At 33.1% G+C, this 18,052-nt stretch overlaps 1 protein-coding gene and 1 long non-coding RNA gene across 2 annotated transcripts; one reads left to right on the plus strand and one right to left on the minus strand.

Moving 5' to 3' along the window:
- Nucleotides 1–11,479: 11,479 nt before the first annotated feature.
- Nucleotides 11,480–12,680, minus strand: LOC145630326 (uncharacterized). Its single transcript, XR_014112035.1, has 2 exons — nt 11,955–12,680; nt 11,480–11,661 (listed from the first exon to the last, which is right to left on the minus strand). It is a non-coding gene; the product is annotated as an uncharacterized LOC145630326 (long non-coding RNA).
- Nucleotides 12,681–14,112: 1,432 nt separating this feature from the next.
- LOC145630327 (cytochrome c-type biogenesis protein CcmE homolog, mitochondrial-like) lies at nt 14,113–16,472 on the plus strand. The gene is made up of 2 exons (XM_081682577.1): nt 14,113–14,687; nt 15,871–16,472. Exons 1-2 carry the CDS (start codon nt 14,242–14,244, stop codon nt 16,148–16,150), a joined length of 726 nt encoding a protein of 241 aa, XP_081538703.1. The 5' UTR covers nt 14,113–14,241; the 3' UTR covers nt 16,151–16,472.
- Nucleotides 16,473–18,052: the final 1,580 nt, after the last annotated feature.

Consider the following 18,052-nt stretch of genomic DNA (forward strand, 5'->3'; position numbering starts at 1 on the left):
TTTTGCATAATTAATTTTTTAACTTCTTACCCTTTTTTGTAGAGTCAATATGATCTTCCACCTGGTGGTATGATATGTCATCCAAGAAATCACAATCAAGGATTGGAAGTTTATGTGCTTAATAATTACTTTAATGTTAGCTTCCTTCCTGCCGAGATTCTTTAAGGCATGCTCTTTGGAATACATTGTTGGAGGCTATAATTAGATTTTTGAGGCTACAATTAGAAATACATTCTCAACTATTGAATTACAATTCTTTTATTGATTTGATACATAGAATACATATAAAATTTTAGTTGAATAGTTATATGGTTTATTTTTTGTCAATGTATTTCTTTCATTAACTTGAAAACATAATAAGAAATATTTTTTAGTAAATAGAATCTTGATTTTATGCATTTTTATGTTTGTAACATAATCTATGAGAATCCCAAAATAATACTCTATGCAATAAAAATTTAAGGTATGCAACAGTTAACAAATTAATGAAAATAACACTCAATATAAAGGAAATAATATTCAATATGTAAGTAACAAGTGTATCGTGTAAGTCAACACTTGTAGTTTTATGAATTCAATTTACATATCATTTTTCAACTATAAGAAATATTGGATATATGTAAGCTATTGTTTTGGTTTTGAAACATTCAAATTATATGTAAGCTACTATCATTTGATCATTTTTTTCTTCAGCTTTCTCCTTTGATCACCCAAAACAACTATCATTTCTATCATTTGATCATCTTTTTTCTTCAACTTTCTCCTTTGAATGTACCCTTGCATATTTCAAGACTTGGTTATGAAGTGTATTTTCCTTATGCAATAGAATCTTTGCACAATATTTTACGCGAAGATTTTTAAGCTGTTTGAGCTGCACTTCCTGAAAAATAAAAAACACAAAATTTATTAGAAAAATAAAATAACAAAAGGATTGATGAAAATAACATGAGCTGCACTTACATATTTAGTTTGTAATCCGCAATCCCATTCTGTGTCCTTCTCTCCATTATATGTCTCCATATGCTTCATTAAAAAAATTCCACAGTCATCATAATTTTTGTTGCTTTTCCATTTCATGTTTAATGTTTTTGTTGATTTTTTCTCCAAATTGTCTGCTTTTGCTTGGTCATATCCTATATTCCGAAGGAATTTGGTGAACATTCTCAACTGCATTCAAATCAGCAATACATCAGCATATATATGTAAATCAATGCATTTAACATAGGAGTACATCAATGAATCTACCAGTTGTTTTGGGTGGTTATCATATTTGTTCTTGAAGGATATTCCTTCTTCCAAAACTCTATTATCTAGTAATTCAAAAGCTGATTTTTGCATGTCAATGCAAAGAAGATAATAATGATCACCTCTAACTACAGGGAAGAAAACCTGAAATATATATATATATATATATATATATATATATATATATATATATATATATATATATATATATATATATATATATATATATATATATATATATATATATATATATATATATATATATATATATATATATATATATATATATATATCAAGTCATATTATTGGTGTTGTATCTTTTCTTGACAAGTTCTCAAAATTCATAATGTATGACCACGCATCAATAATGTTGCTCTTTATGTGAGTGTCACCAGACATAGTCAACATTTCTTTCCTTGTAATTGTTGTCTTATAGTCTTTATAGATTTCCTCTCTTTTGTTTCAAATTAATAGACATGAAATACATAATTATTGTTAGTAAGAATAACATTAACTCAATTCCAAACTACAACTATTTTACCATAAAAAAAAACCAAGAACTCATAAAAAGTATAACTTACTCCATTGGAAGTTCATTGCAAAATGCATAATCGACAACCATCTTCCTTTTGTGGGGTATGCTCTTGAAGGTGTCACTGTTTTTTGCCAAGAATGGTGACCTATATGAAGCTGGAAGTTTAAGTACAAGCCTTTTGGCTCTCCTTTCTCCATGAATGATTTCCTTACCTTTCTCTTTACCACAATCTGCTACAATATTAGACTAATATAAGACATAACATAAGATAATTTCAGAATAACACAAATAAGTCATATAATAATATAGAGACATATCAGAATAATATAAAATCATATCAAAATAATATCAAGTCACATTAGAATAATATCAATTCATATTAGAGTAATTTAATGTCATATTAGAGTAGTAATAAGTCATTTTATACTATACTATTACATAGCTAGATTTATAAATTATCCTTACATGATTTTAGAGTCTAGAACATATATAGTTAAGCTATTTTATAAATTACATAATTAACATATGTCAACTTCAGTTGTTACCCTTTTCTTCATTTGATGCCGGGAAGATTTGATGAATTGATTCCAGAATTGGTGTTTCCATTAAGCTTGAAATATCCACTTTCTCAAGAGATTTTGCCCTCTCTGGTGTAGCTGTAGTAGCCACTTTCTCAACAGGTTTTTCAGTTTGAACAACATCTTTTGCAGCAATTTTGGTTTCAGTTTGAACAACATCTTTTGCAGCAATTTCGGTTTCAGTTTATTCATCTGGTGCTGCAATTTCATTTTCAGTAAGAACTTGTGCTGCAATTTCAGCAACATTTGTGACACTAGTTCCAATGTTGAGATCCAAATCCAAACTCACATCACCAGCATTACTAGGTGTTTGAGACTGACTCAGATGAAGACTAAACGATGGAGGAGATATTGATTTTTTCCTTTTATTCTAAGGATTTATGAAGTTCTCTAAAGCCTCCTTCTCAAATCTTTTAACTTCTGTTATAAAGCTCTCTGTTTCGAACGGATAAGTGTTTTGACTGAGTATGGAAGGCTCTCGAACATCTGGAGATTGTGACACTTGTTGTTTCACTACACTATTTTTCTCCAATAGTTTTGCAACCATAGCAGCCATGTCATTGGCCAAGTCGCTGTCAGGTAGCAATTTTCTTGCTTCTCCAATCATTTCATTCAAATCATCAAAGTTTCCGGCAACTACTTTTGCCAGATTACTAAACCACTCCAAGAACACCTTAAATACAAAAACATTATATTTTATAAGAATTGATATTCCAAGTTAAAAAAAAATATTCACATGCTTCTATTTATAAAATAACATTTATTAGTTCTAAAATAATATTTCTACTGATAAAAATAGTATGCTTCTATTGTAAAATAATATGTTCAATGACAACAATAACATGTTTAGTAACTGGAATAACATATACCTTCAACAAAGTTAATGGACTTGAACTACTTGCTACTTCAGTTTCTTTTTCTCCAACTATCTTGTCTTCTTCTATCAAACATAGAATTTCTCCCTTTCCAAACCCATGTTGTTCTTCAATTGCTATTCGATTCTTGATTCTTTCTTCATTCCAAACAGAAATCAAAGGAATTCTTCTTGGCTCTTCTTTCAATTGCCTTTTAACTCTATCAAAATAGCATATCTGAAACAATAAACAATGTACGAGTATATAGAATATTATGGGGTAACACTAGTTTTAAATAAAATAACACAAAGTATGCTTAAAAATATCATAAATATAAAACAGAGTAACATAATTAATATCACAAGTTTAAAACAAAATTATAAAATAACACAAGAAAATCTTAATAACATAAACAATGCTTAAAATAACATTATTTTATTCCTAAAGTTAAATTTTACTTGTAGGAATGGAAATGGTCCTGTGAAGTATCCATCCTTTTTTGCTTTCCATTCTTGAGTTTCACTGATCAAACAGCTAGTCAAAACAAACTTGTTCCAGTTCAAGTTTTTGACATTCTTTAAATCCATGCACTTATAAAGGAACTTATACCTCACTAAGTTGTTTTGGTTTGATCTTATGCAAGTGTTGACCAATGCACAAATAAAGCTCATTCTCCACATATCACTTAGAGGGGCTTCAATCAAACTTATATTCAACCTTTTGTTCATAGGGCTGCTTTCATGTGTTCCACAAAAACTCCTCCAATTCTTAAGAAACAAGCTCCATTCATCTCTTTTTTCAACTTCAAATTCAGTTTCATTTTCAATAATATCTTCCAGATTAGGCTTCATAGGAAATCCATACACCCTATTAACATCCTCTAAACATATCTTCAACACCTCATTATGTTGAAGAAAGATTTTGCAACCATTAGGATCAAAGCTGTTCACCAAGTTTGCCCCAAATGAGGTGTTGTGCAAAGGTAAACTAAGATCCAAAAACTAACCAAATCCCATGTCCTTTATAGCATTTGCCTTGCCTTCTTTATCGGTTAAGAAAATCTTTTTTTTTTTTGTTCTTTCTATAACCATCTCAACTTTTTTACCTTTATCTTTTTTTTCCTTGTTCTCTTTCCTCCTTCTCTTCTTTTCTTCTTCATCCTCTTCTTCAATAAACTCCTTATTCCCCTTTATCATATCTAAAACAGTCATGAATTGAACAGGAGGAACTTTGATCCTAAGACATGTACCTAACTCTCGCTTGATTTTCACACCTTCATCCTCCTCACTTTCACCATCATTTACCTCTACAACTTCATTTATTTTCCTTTTCTTCTCTTTAGGCCCCATTATCGCTTTCCGTTTTGTACTATCTGTTTTGATAGGGGTTTCTTTGGTAACAATTTCTGTAGAATTCTGCTTATTTACTAAAGCCATTTTTCTAGACACGCTTCCTTTATTTCTTGCTACTTGTTTTACCCTCTTTTTCTTAGGCAGCTCTTGCTCATTCTCAACACTGAAATAATGCAAACATTATAAGTAAAAAGATAAAGAAAAAACATGAGTATAAAACTGAATAACATATTATATGATGAAAATAAGATAATATATGATAAAAAAAAACACTAGTTTAAACAACTACATCATTGACTCAGTAGGATATGTGTAGCCAAAGCTATATACTAGCATATGTGCATAATTTGCTAACAACCCTCCCATCATATATGACTGAAAGAGCAAAACTAAAATTATACTTAAAAATCTAAATAGCATTGATTATTAATAATTGAAATCAAAAGGATGATTGTGATCCACCACTTGTGTCTATTCTACTATATAATGCTGGAAAATTTGCAAATTGCAGCCATTTAAAGTTTGTATTTTGCAAATTGCAGCCATTTAATTTTTTTTTTTTTTTGCAAATTGCAGCCCAAAAGTTCGTATAAATTGTAAATTGCAGCCTGATTCAATTTTTTCATCGGTTTACATGTTGAAAAATCTTCGGTTAAGGTTTTAGGAGTCATATTAGCCCTTAGAAACCCGAATTGAGCTCGGAATTAGCAAAATATAACGTAAATGTCTCATATTTACAGTTTCCCACAAATCGATACATTTTTGTTACGCAAAACGAGATACTTGCGTTATTTTTTTGTTAATTTCGAGCTCAATTCGATCCCTTAAGAACTAAAATAGCCCCTAAAACCTTAATCGAAGATTTTTCAACTTGTAAACCGATGAAAAAGTTGAATCGGGCTGCAACTTACAATTTATATGAACTTTTGGGCTGCAATTTGCAATTTTTTTATTTAAATGACTGCAATTTGCAAAATACGAACTTTAAATGGCTGCAATTTGCAAATTTTCCTATAATACTACTGTAGACACCCATTTGTGTCTCCCCAAAACCAAACCCAGTGATGAGTACCTTTCATGTCGAATCATAATCGAATGAAGTGAAAGTGTGGAAAGTCTAGTGTTGCGGAAAGTTTTATTTCTTTTCTCTTCTCTCTGTTTTTGAAAACTTATTTTAAGAAAACAGCCAATCCAGTTTGGTTGGTCCATGATATGGGTCCAATAGTAGTGTAGTTGGATGGGGTTTGCAAAGACCTTTCCAACGATATATTATAAGCCCAATTCCGATGAATACTGAGGAAGTTATGGCCAATTTACTAAACTGGGCCCGGTTTGAGCTTTATATACGGCCCAATGATCTAGGGGAGGACCTAATATGATTTATCATTCCTAATGCAATTAGGAATGGTTCTGGTCTTCTAGATTCTTCTATAAGGTTCTTTTCATTCCTAATTCAATTAGCATTGATAAATTGACTTTTGACTTTTCAGAGTTTTAATTAAAATCAAATAAAAATTTCGAGGAAATTATATATTTTTTCCTCCAGTACGGTATATTTATCTGATTTTCAAAAACGCGTTAAAATCAGGCTTGGCGCCTAACCCCAGGCCTTGGCGCCTGGCGCCAGCCATTGACGCCTGGCGCTAGTGTTGGTGCCTGGCGCCAGTTAGCCAGGGTTGGCGCCAGCTCTGTTTTTTGTGCGTCAGACTCTGTTTTGTTTAATTTATCTTTTTGGCTGATTTTCTCTATAAATAACGTATTAAAAACTCCGTTTTCAATCATCTACATTCACCTATTCTCACTAATCATTCACCAATTCATCATCTACATCCATCATTTACCTACAATCAGTTTTAATTAGCATTCTCTTAATCATTCAATTCTTTCTTTTTTACTTTGCTTTTTCATACAAAATTCCGCATTCACAAGATCTAGAAACACCTAGCCATATTCGAAGTTGCCTTCGCCCTAGATGTGAAAGGTTTTAATTTCTGAGGGTTTGGTCCCAAATCTCTCTTTCAATTATTTAATTTGATTGTTTATTTTCCTTGAAGTTACTAACGTGTGTATTTTGTAATTAGAAAGAGATACGAGGCATCAAAGTAAGTACTTTAATTGGTTTTAATTGATGTTATGATGTAGACATCATGTTTATATTGTTATTATGATATTCCTAGTATCATGTCTAGGGTATTTTTAATATACTAAATATGATTGTTACGATGCTTCCTATATTCTTCCTAATATTTATGATTCTTAGTATCATGTTAGGGTTAAAGATTTGATCTTTATTGCTTAGTGACATGCTAGGGTTTGTTATTAATCTTGTTAGTATCATGCCTAGGATCTTGCTATTGTTATTATGCTTTAATATTAACATGAACGTGATTATAATTTATGATTATTATTTTGATGCTGATTATTTTATTTATGATGATATTATTATTATGATTATTATAATTATTATTCATGATATTATTTATTATGTTGCTTTATTATTTATTATTTATTGCTTGATCACACCTTTTATGCATGTTTAAAGGGATTTGGTACTTGTAATCACGCTTAATAAGATAATTAATAATCTTGTTAGGGTTAATGTGATTATAATTTCAAATGATCGTCAATAATAGATTTATTTGTGCATTATATTCAACCAACATAGATAAACAGGTTTAGGGTTAAACCTATTGATTGCATGTTAATTAAAAAGCGCACATGAATACGATCAGAATAAAGTAGAGGCCTATTATTAGGGCAGGTTCAATCTCTTTTAGGTTGGATTTGTACCTTCATCCCCGAACCCTTATTTGGTTCTAGACGTTATGGAGTTGACGATCTCTTGGATCGTTAAGGGGTGTAACCTTCACCTCGTGAACGGTTTACAAGTTCCTTAAAAACTTGTTGGCGACTATTTTGCTCTATCTTCTTCCCTTTTAGATGCCACCGTACTTTAGTGTATGATCACAGTGGGATTCAAGCTAGTGGGATTTTAAAGGCTTGAAATTATTCCCTACAACTACTCCCTAGTTGCATCCTGCTATAGTTGATTTCAAAAATTATTTATGCATGTTTAGTTGTTGCATCGGATCAATCAACATGCAAACAATATTATTAATAGAATGCCAATTACTTGCACATCATATCAAACCCATAACCAAGAACATAATTAGCGAGTTTTAAGGGGCTAAGCTTGGTACAGAGAGGCTAACAATTCTATCCCTTACTCTTTTTCATCTCTAAATAACAATTCTACAAATCTAAATAATATCATCTACAAATAACAATTCTAGAAAGCTAAATAATATCATCTTCAAATAACATATTCATGAGAACAATTAATCATCATCTCAACTACTGGGCAACCAATGCCACTAACTATTGAGTAATAAAATAAGAAAATGGCCAACAATATGCACAAAGATCAACTCAAAACCTTCGTATTAACTAATGATGTAGTTTCAGGACACTAGTGTCTAACTAAATAATTTAATATCATCTCCAAATAACATGAAGCTAAATAATATTCACTCAAATTAGATGTACTTACTCATCATTGTTAGTTTTTCTCTTCTGTTTTTTCAACTTTGCTGCACATTGTTTATCTCCATCTTCATTATCATCTCCTACACCAGATCTGGAAGTGTTATTTAAAATTAAATGCAACAATTCAAAAATTAACAAAAATTAAACCCTAATTAGCAAAATAATTTTTAGCAGCAGTCGTCTTGGTAGCTGAAGATTCAACGGAAGCAGCAGCAGAAGCCTTCGCGGCCGCCATTAAAGCTCTGCATTTACCTCCGATTGCTCTCAAAGTCGCCATTGATGAAGAACAATAAAGCTGATAAAAAAATAATTTACAATTATTCAAATACTTAGGCCCTGTTCTCTTCACCTTAAAAAAATAATATTAAGTAAAAATAATTTCAGTTCAATAAAATTAATTTCATTTCAGTAAAAATAAGTTCAGTTCAGTAAAATTCAGTTTTCTTAAAGAAGAATTATAATAGAAAATAAGTAAAAATAATTTAAGTTCAGTAAAATTAAGTTCATTTCAGTAAAAATAAGTCCAGTTCAGTAAAAATAATTCCAGTTCAATAAAAATAATTTCAGTTCAGCAAAATTAAGGTGAATCAAACAGGGCCTTACTTCTCTTGATGTCGTTTAAAGTATTTTAGGTTAGTTTTGGGCATGCTTGAGGAGGATTTTTGTCTTCGATGGATGCAATTGAAGAATTTTCAAGAGTTTCAAATAGTGAAATAGAGAGAGAAAAAAGAAGAGTGATTTTTTGAAATTGAAAAATAGATCTGCTTTTCCTCCGGATTTTTATATATAGGGCTATGTTTTTATGTTATTTCGTTTTGGTTATTTGTTATTTCACGAAATAAATTCTAGCGCGCTTTTTTTAAGCTGGGTTTTTAGCCCATTTATTGGATTGGGCCTGGAGTACAATAATAGGTACTCCAGGAATACCTAATTGTACTCCAGGAATACCTAATACCAATTGGTTTAATTTACAATTGTTAAGATTTATTAATAAATTGTCCAATTGGTTGTTGGTGTAGTGGTGATTGGGACTACACTTGGTAGGGAGGACTCGTGTTCGATCCCCCGCAACAACAATAATCGGGAGGGGACTGGAACCTAGCCACCCAGAACTGATCCCCGAATCCGGATTAGCCTAAAGGGTGAACCGGGTACACTACTACAAAAAATGGCAAAGAGACCTGTAGACACCCATTTGTGTCTCCCCAAAACCAAACCCAGTGATGAGTACCTTTCACGTCGAATCATAATCGAATGAAGTGAAAGTGTGGAAAGTCTAGTGTTGCGGAAAGTTTTTATTTCTTTTCTCTTCTCTCTGTTTTTGAAAACTTATTTTTGAGAAAACAGCCAATCCTGTTTGGTTGGTCCATGATATGGGTCCAATAGTAGTGTATTTGGATGGGGCTTGCAAAGACCTTTCCAACGATATATTATAAGCCCAATTCCGATGAATATTGAGGAAGTTATGGCCAATTTACTAAACTGGGCCCGGTTTGAGCTTTATATACCGCCCAATGATCTTGGGGAGGGCCTAATATGATTTATCATTCCTAATGCAATTAGGAATGGTTTTAGTCTTCTAGATTCTTCTAGAAGGTTCTTTTCATTTCTAATTCAATTAGCATTGATAAATTGACTTTTGTTGACTTTTCAGAGTTTTAATCAAAATCAAATAGCATTTTTGAGGAAATTATATGATTTTATCCTCCAGTACGGCAAACTTATCGGATTTTCGAAAACGCGTTAAAATCAGGCTTGGCGCCTAACCCCAGGCCTTGGTGCCTGGAACCAGGCCTGGCGCCTGGCGCTAGTGTTGGTGTCTGGCGCCAGCTAGCCAAGGGTGGCGCCAGCTCTATTTTTTGTGCGGCAGACTCTGTTTTGTTTAATTTATCTTTTTGGCTGATTTTCTCTATAAATATCGTATTAAAAACTCCGTTTTCATTCACCAATTCTCACGAATTCTCATCAACAATCAGTTTTCATTCCCATTCTCTAATTCTTTTATTCTCTCTTAAAACATTCAATTCTTTCTTTCTTTCTTCTAACTTTGCTTTTTCATACAAAATTCCGCATTCACAAGATCTAGAAACACCTAGGCATCAAAGTAAGTACTTTAATTGATTAATTGATGTAGACATCATGTTTAGATTGTTATTATGATATTCCTAGTATCATGTCTAGGGTAATTTTAATATTAAATATGATTCCTGTGATGCTTCCTATGTTCTTCCTAATATTTAATCTTGTTAGTATCATGTTAGGGTTAAAGATTTGATTTTTATTGCTTAGTGACATGCTAGGGTTTGTTATTAATCTTGTTAGTATCATGCATAGGATCTTGCTGTGTTCATTATGCTTTAATATTAACATGAACATGATTATGATTATAATTGTTATAATTCATGACGATTATTATTCATTATTTTTATTATGCTGCTTGATGATATTTATTGCTTGATCACCTTTTATTGCATGTTTAAAGGGAATTCGTACTTGTAATCACGCTTAATAAGATAATTAATAATCTTGTTAGGGTTAATATGATTATAATTCAAGTGATCGCCAATAATAGATTTATTTGTGCATTAAATTCAACCAACATAGATAAACAAGTTTATGGTTAATCCTATTGATTGCATGTTAATTAGAAAGCGCACATGAATACGATCAGAATAAAGTAGAGGCCTATTATTAGGGCAGGTTCAATCTCTTTTAGGTTGGATTTGTACCATCATCCCCGAACCCTTATTTGGTTCATGACCTTATGGAGTTGACGATCTCTTGGATCGTTAAGGGGTGTAACCTTCACCTCGTGAACGGTTTACAAGTTCCTAAAAAACTTGTTGGCTACTCTTTTGCTCTATCTTCTTCCCTTTTGGATGCCACCGTACTTTAGTGTATGATCACAGTGGGGTTCAAGCTAGTGGGATTTAAAAGCTTGAAATTATTCCCTACAAGACCCGTTAAAATATGCCTGAGAAACAGCCTCACAACGGGTCTCTATCTCAGGGGTCTGTTTGATAAAGAGACCCGTTCGTTAGAGGGGTCTGTTTTTAAGGACAAAGAGACTTGTGGTAAGTGAAAGCAGGTCTGTTATATATGTTTTGAAATAAATATTTTAGAAGAAAAACAGACCTGTTATTTGAGGTAGGGGTCTGTTTGGTGGGTATCTAACAGACCTACTATGTCAGATAACAGCTCTCTTTATTCTCCAACTTTTAAAAAAAAAATAAAAATTTTGCTTTTTATTTGGTGTGGGCGGGTTTGCATTTGAATTTTAAAAAATTTGTTTATTTGCAATAAAAAAAACTGGCGGATAAATCAATGAAGTAAACTGTAATTTTCAGTTTATGACCACAGAAATAACAATGGATTAAAATAAAATTGATGTGATACAAAAAAATATCCAACATAATATGCAACAAAAAAAAAATGAATTTACAGAAATTTACAATTATAATTACATTAATAAAGACTTGAATACTCCATTTTCCAACTCCATTTTCCATCTCCTTTTGATTGAGCATTTCTTGTGACGAAATCACGCAAATCTGACAAAAAAATAAGACAAATTACTCTTAATGAAATTATATGAAAGCTATAGTAGTACTCGCATAATTTTATTAGTGATCCGACAGAAAAATAAAAAAGGTAATTAACTATGTGACATTTAGCCATTAAGATAACATACCCTACAACCAAAACTCTATTAAACTTATAAACAATATAATTACCCAGATGAGCATAATAAGACAATGTAGAAGAACACAATGTTTAACCCACAAATCAGACATACTCAGAAACTATTTTCCAAAGCTTTCAGCCCAAAACAGATTAGAGTTACCTTCGAAAGCCAAAACAATGTCGTCCTCAACAATCTCAGGAAGAACCCACTTTTCCTTCGACCAAACACCAGACCCATAAGGCCAATTCGTCTTCCCAACTCGCGAATTGAAAAAGGATTTCCAGTAATGTCCAACAATCCGCCGGAGCGAGAGTGGGAAACGATCTCATCGAGGGAGTAGGACTCGGTGGAGTCGAGTGGCACGTTGAAAAAAAATTAATAATGAAAATAATCTGAAAATTAGATTACCAAAAAAATAGATAGAGGATGAAAATAATCTGAAAAATAATCAACTAATTAACAACATACTACTTAGAAACCAATTACTAGTGATAACTGAAGAAAAAAAGCAAATGAAATTAGAGTTAGATGAGTAAAAAATAAAATAAAATATTGAAATTCAGTAATATTCCACCCACATAAATCACAACTTGTATATATATGGCGAAATTAACATTGGAGTTTCATCAAAAGATTCTTTGATTCACAGCAAAAATTCAGAAATTAAGAACGAAAATCATAACAAAACTCAAAGTATTCCTTGAGAAATAAATTAAAATGGACAAACTCTGATTTTCTATGAGAAAGTGACGTCGAGAAGGACACCTCACACCACCACACCACCAGCGAGAAGCCGCGGAACGCCGGACCAAAAGGAGGAATGAGAAACCGAGAAAGGGAAGGACCCAGAAGAGAGAGAAATAAAGCGGATCTAGGATTGTAATGGAGAACATGAAGAGAAAGAATAGGGTTTTGTTATCAATCCTGTAAGTGGTGGGCCTTACACATATAAGAGACCTGTTAAGTCAATTACGGGTCTCTTATTTTTTTTCCCTCCATCTTTTGGTGGGCCCTTTGATACATAAGAGACTCGTTATCTCTAATATCAGATCTATTATATTAAAGAGAGCTGTTGAATTAATCAACAGGTCTTTTATTATAGGTTCTTTTGACCATTTTTGTAGTAGTGGTAGAACATCAAAAGTATTGATACATCTTAAAATTTGCGAATCTCGACTTCGAGTAAAACTTTTTTTTTGACGGGTTCGAGTACAACTTTCCTCCAAAACTGCCTGTAATAGTGGTTCTATTTGCATTAGTGCTAAGAAAGTTTTATTACTGTCTAATGTATGGTTGGTGCACCCGGGTGCACCATGCGCATGGTGCACCCGGAAAGAACATAAGGTATATTTAAAAGAACATGGGCAAAAAAAGAACATTATATATATTTATAAAAAACATGAGCATAATATGTTCTTTAAGTTTGATGATTATGTTCTTTGAGTTTGAACTATATGTTCTTTATATTATACAATATATATATTCTTTAATGCATGTACATTAAAAAAAAAAAAAAAAAAAAACCAATCACTCAAGTAACCAGAAAAAAGAACATGTTCTTTAATGTATTATCATGTTCTTTTTGTAAAGACTTTATGTTCTTTGGCTAGAGGTGATCAAAGTTAGAACAACCCGACCCGATTTTGCACGGGTTTTGGGCAGAATTTTTTTCGCCCCCAAAATCAGGTCGGACCTGGCCCTTAAATTTAATTTTTTGGGCGGGTTCGGGAATGCGTTTTATGCATTTTAGTTGATTTTTTTACTCGACCCGAAAAGCCCGCACGGCCGGACAATTTTGGGCACAAAAACTTCGGCCCAAAATTTGGCCCGACCCGAGAAGTGAGCTGATTTTTTAACCTTGGCCCGGCCCACCCAATGATCACCTACATCTTTGTCAAACACGAACATGTTCTTTTTTGTCAAATATAATGTTCTTTTTCAAACACGGCTTTTTTGTCAAATATAATGTTCTTTTTCAAACACGTTCAACACCTAAATAACCATGAAAAATAATATGTTCTTTTTGTAAAGACTTTATGTTCTTTGTATTGTCATGTTCTTGTCAAACACAAACATGTTCTTTTGTCAAACATAGGTATGTTCTTTTTCTAACACTAGCATGTTCTTTTTTTTTTCCCATATTCTTTAAAATATGTCTAATATTCTTTCCGGATGCACCATGCGCATGGTGCACCCGGGTGCACTATACTATTTTCAATTACTGTCCTCCAAAACTTTCCTATACACATTTTCAACTCAATGAACTCATGCTACAACTCTACAAGTAGGAAAATAAATGGAAAAGGCTGTAAGATTCAAACCGACTCCAAACCAAATAAAATACAGTACTTCGTAAACTAAAAAAAACCCCGCAAAAACCCTGCCTTCTTCGTTCTCCATTTCTCCACCTTCTTCTTCTTCCTCTTTCTCTCTCCTCCGCCCATCAATGGCGGCCAGATCCTCCACCACTCTCCGCCTCCTCTCCCGCCTTCTCCACCCTCACCCTTCTCCTCCCACTCTCTCTCCTCTCCACCACCACCTCCGCCGCCCTCAATTCTCCCTCGCCGCCTTCTCCACCGCCGTCCCCCGCCGCAACCCCAAGAAGGTCGACATCGGAGCTCGCGCTCGCCAACTCCAAAACCGCCGTCTATGGACTTACGCTCTCACCTTCTCCGGCGTCGCCGGTTTCGTCATCTTAGTCCTTAACAATTTCCAGGATCAGCTCGTTTTCTATGTTACTCCTTCTGAAGCGTTGGAAAAGTTTAATTTGAATCCTTCGAAGAATAAGTTTCGATTAGGTGGTTTGGTTCTTGAAGGTAGTGTTCATCAACCGCCTTCTTCTCCTGAAATGGAATTCGTCATCACCGATCTTATGACCGATATTGTTGTTAGGTATTCTACTTTTTGTTGATTTTGATGATTAATTATGTTGTTTTTGAATATGATTATTTGGATTTTGATTTGAGATCATGAAATTTGAATCCATATTTGTTGAATTGGATCTCAATTTCTGAATATAATGATGATTAATCTTGTGATTCGTATTTAATTAGAAGGATTAGGGTTGGTTTTTTAGGTTAGTGTAGATTTTCAGTTTTCTTCTTTATTTTGGATCAATTTAGAAGATATTGTCATTGAAAATTTAGTTTGGTCTTAATTATTGAGTCTGCTGAAATCAAGTTATACATTTAATAATGTTTGACATTGAACTTCTAATATTGGACAAAGAATGATACTGGATTAATGGTAGAGGTAGAATTTGTCAATTTGGGAAGTTTGCGAATTGGATCCTGATTCAGTAATTTGTGAATAAGATGATTATTAATCTTATGGTTTTTGAATGAATTTTGAAGACACTGTCATTGAATTTTAATTTCGGCTTTAATTGTTGAATCAGCCGAAATCAAGTTATACATTAACTGTTGTGTGGCATTGAACTCTTAAAATCGGATAAAGTATGATACTGGATTTACGGTAGAGGTGAGATTAGTCAATTTGGGAAGTTTGTGAGTTTGTGACTTGGCTTAGAGATTAGCCAACTTCTTATTGTGTTGTGTTTCCGTAATTGAATTTCTGGAAACGACATAGTGCTAGGGGTTAAGAGATCCAGCCGCACGAAGGCTTGCTTTCTTCGTAGAAAGTAATTATGATATGTTTTCTGTCACGCACTATATGTGTATGTCTTTAGCCTGGCATTTAGCCATAGTGTTGAAACATCTTAGTATCTTTAGCACTTTAGCAGAGACCTGTACTCGGGACATTATGAACGTAATGGAACATACTGCTGTGAAATTGTGAGACTAATATTTATATATTTAATAAAAAAGGCTTTTTTTAGAACCTTTTCCTTCATCATTCTGTTTTCAAAATTGTTCTTCTGTTGGCCTATTTGGAAATTCTCTCTATTTCCACCAATCTTGGTTGTCATTATCAAAATATCAAGTATATGATTGCTTCTTATTATAATCATAACTTTCCATTGTACTTAGCCAATGATGTCTGGTTTGCTTAATATTTTTAATGGGTATTGAACATTTTATGTTGATCTACAATGTTATCCTAAATTTATGTTTAGGTATCAAGGATCCTTGCCAGATTTGTTCAGAGAAGGTCACTCAGTGGTAGTAGAAGGATTTGTGAAGCCTTTTACTGATGAGATTAAGGAATCAGGTATGAGTGGAAAGACCAAGGAGATTTCAGCGAAGGCGAGGAGTGGGGAGTGTTATTTTTCTGCCACGGAGGTGTTGGCTAAGCATGATGAGAAATACATGCCTGGGGAAGTTGCTGCTGCTATTGAAAAGAACAAGAAAAAGCTCGATGAAGAGGCAGAGGCACAGAAGACTGCAGCTGCTTGAAATTTGTCTGTGAGTATGAACTTATGAAGCTAACTGGGCTTTGAATTTTCTTCTCCACTAAAATTATACGATTTGGGAATTGTAATGAGTTAATTTAGAAAAGCCTGAAAGAGGAATAGGCTCTATACTTTGGTATAGTCTGGATAAGAGGAAGGTATGACATACAAGAATTTTGAGGAATTAGGAAATTAGAATTTTGATTGATTCAACTATCATGCCTATATTGTATTTTTCCAATTAACATATTGATTTTTCCCTGGAATTAGGGATTGTTATATTCATGGAATGCTGGTGAATAAATGTACTTCATTCTTATTTTGCAGTTCTTCTGGCTGCTTTTCTTGAAGGAATATAGTGATATTGGTTTTTGTATCACTGTGAATCTGATTTGTATTCCTTTCCCCTGTATTTCGTGGTGTTGTCTAATAGTAACTTGACTGAAGCGTGTTTATTGAGTTTTATTGACTGTGAATCTGATTTGTATACAATGTCATGACTCGTGTACTCGTAATGTAGTAATCATATATGCTGTTAATTTTCTTCATAATTTTGACACAATGTTTCTTCTAGGGAGGTTCCTTACATATGTTCCATAATGTTAGTGTATACAATATATGATTTCCCATCATAAGTTCATAACTTCTATAGTTTGCATTCTTTCCTTTTACTTTTAATGTAGCGATGTATCATTACTTCACTTTGAGTGAATCTTTTCTGTGGATCATAGCTTCCAACTCCGGGATGTTTACCTTAACCCTATTGTTTTACTTTTGTCACCTTTGTATGGATTTTGGATATCTTGCTTGAAGTATTAGTGATATTATAAGGCCTGGCCTTTACCTTATTCATCTAGCTGCAAAGTGCAAACTCATACAGTTACGGATGATCGGAGGCTTATTGTTTCTTGGTCTATGTGCACTCTTGGTTAGTGTTATTACTCTTGTTAGTTGACTGCCACTATTTGGATTAATGTGAAGCTGCTTTACTTTCTGCAAAAGAACATTTTTATGTGCGCACTTTCTCTCTTGTTTGGAAAATAGTATGAGATGTAGGCATTCTCAATAGCTGAAAGTCTTGAGGTACGCATGCTGAGGCTTTAACTCATTTCAAAGAATTCAGCCATCACCATTGAATATTCCCTATTCTGATTGATGCATGGTCTATGAGTTTAACTGTTAACTGATCAATATTGTACTTTTGAACTTCCTTTTTCTTTTCGGCTTCTTTGTAATGCTATTACAGTAAATCATCATTAGTTGCAGCGTTGTGTTTGATTATACTGTAAGCAGGAGTTCAAAGTTGAGAGCAAAATAGATGCAGGTTTCCATTGACACTTTATTGTGGCTTTGGTGGTGAGATGTATCGTCAATTTCATCATGCCTATGATTCCTCACTGCTGTTGCTGATGGTTGTGACTTGTGAAAGGTATTTGACTGCATGGTAGTGGCTTTATTACATTTGCATTCTGTACAGGCTTTGGAGAGGTTTTCCTTAACTTGATTTGGAGTTTTGCTGTAATTTATTCAATGATACTTCTGAATCTGTAGTTTCTGGAAATAATCTAATAGCAAAAACTCAAAACATGCTACATTAACTCTATTGAGTCACAAACTCGCAATGACAACTTGAATTTTTCTTTTATTTTATTTTGGCATATTGTTATGTATCGCCTTGGATCCCTAACAGCTTTTCCTATATACACATATAAATTATATACAGCTACACGCAATATATTAAATTGCACCAGAACACAAGCATCAGTATAGGCACACATGCGTAGAGAGTTGTCTCATATGGGACTTGTTGGTTTTATTGGTTTCTGCTCTGTTTTTTATCATTCTGTAAGCAGGAGTTATCAAATTTGAGAGCAAAACAGATGCAGGTTGCTTTTGGTAACGGTTG

The sequence above is a fragment of the Chenopodium album genome, chromosome 5 (assembly GCF_948465745.1).
Source record: "Chenopodium album chromosome 5, dcCheAlbu1.1, whole genome shotgun sequence".
NCBI lineage: Eukaryota > Viridiplantae > Streptophyta > Magnoliopsida > Caryophyllales > Amaranthaceae > Chenopodium > Chenopodium album.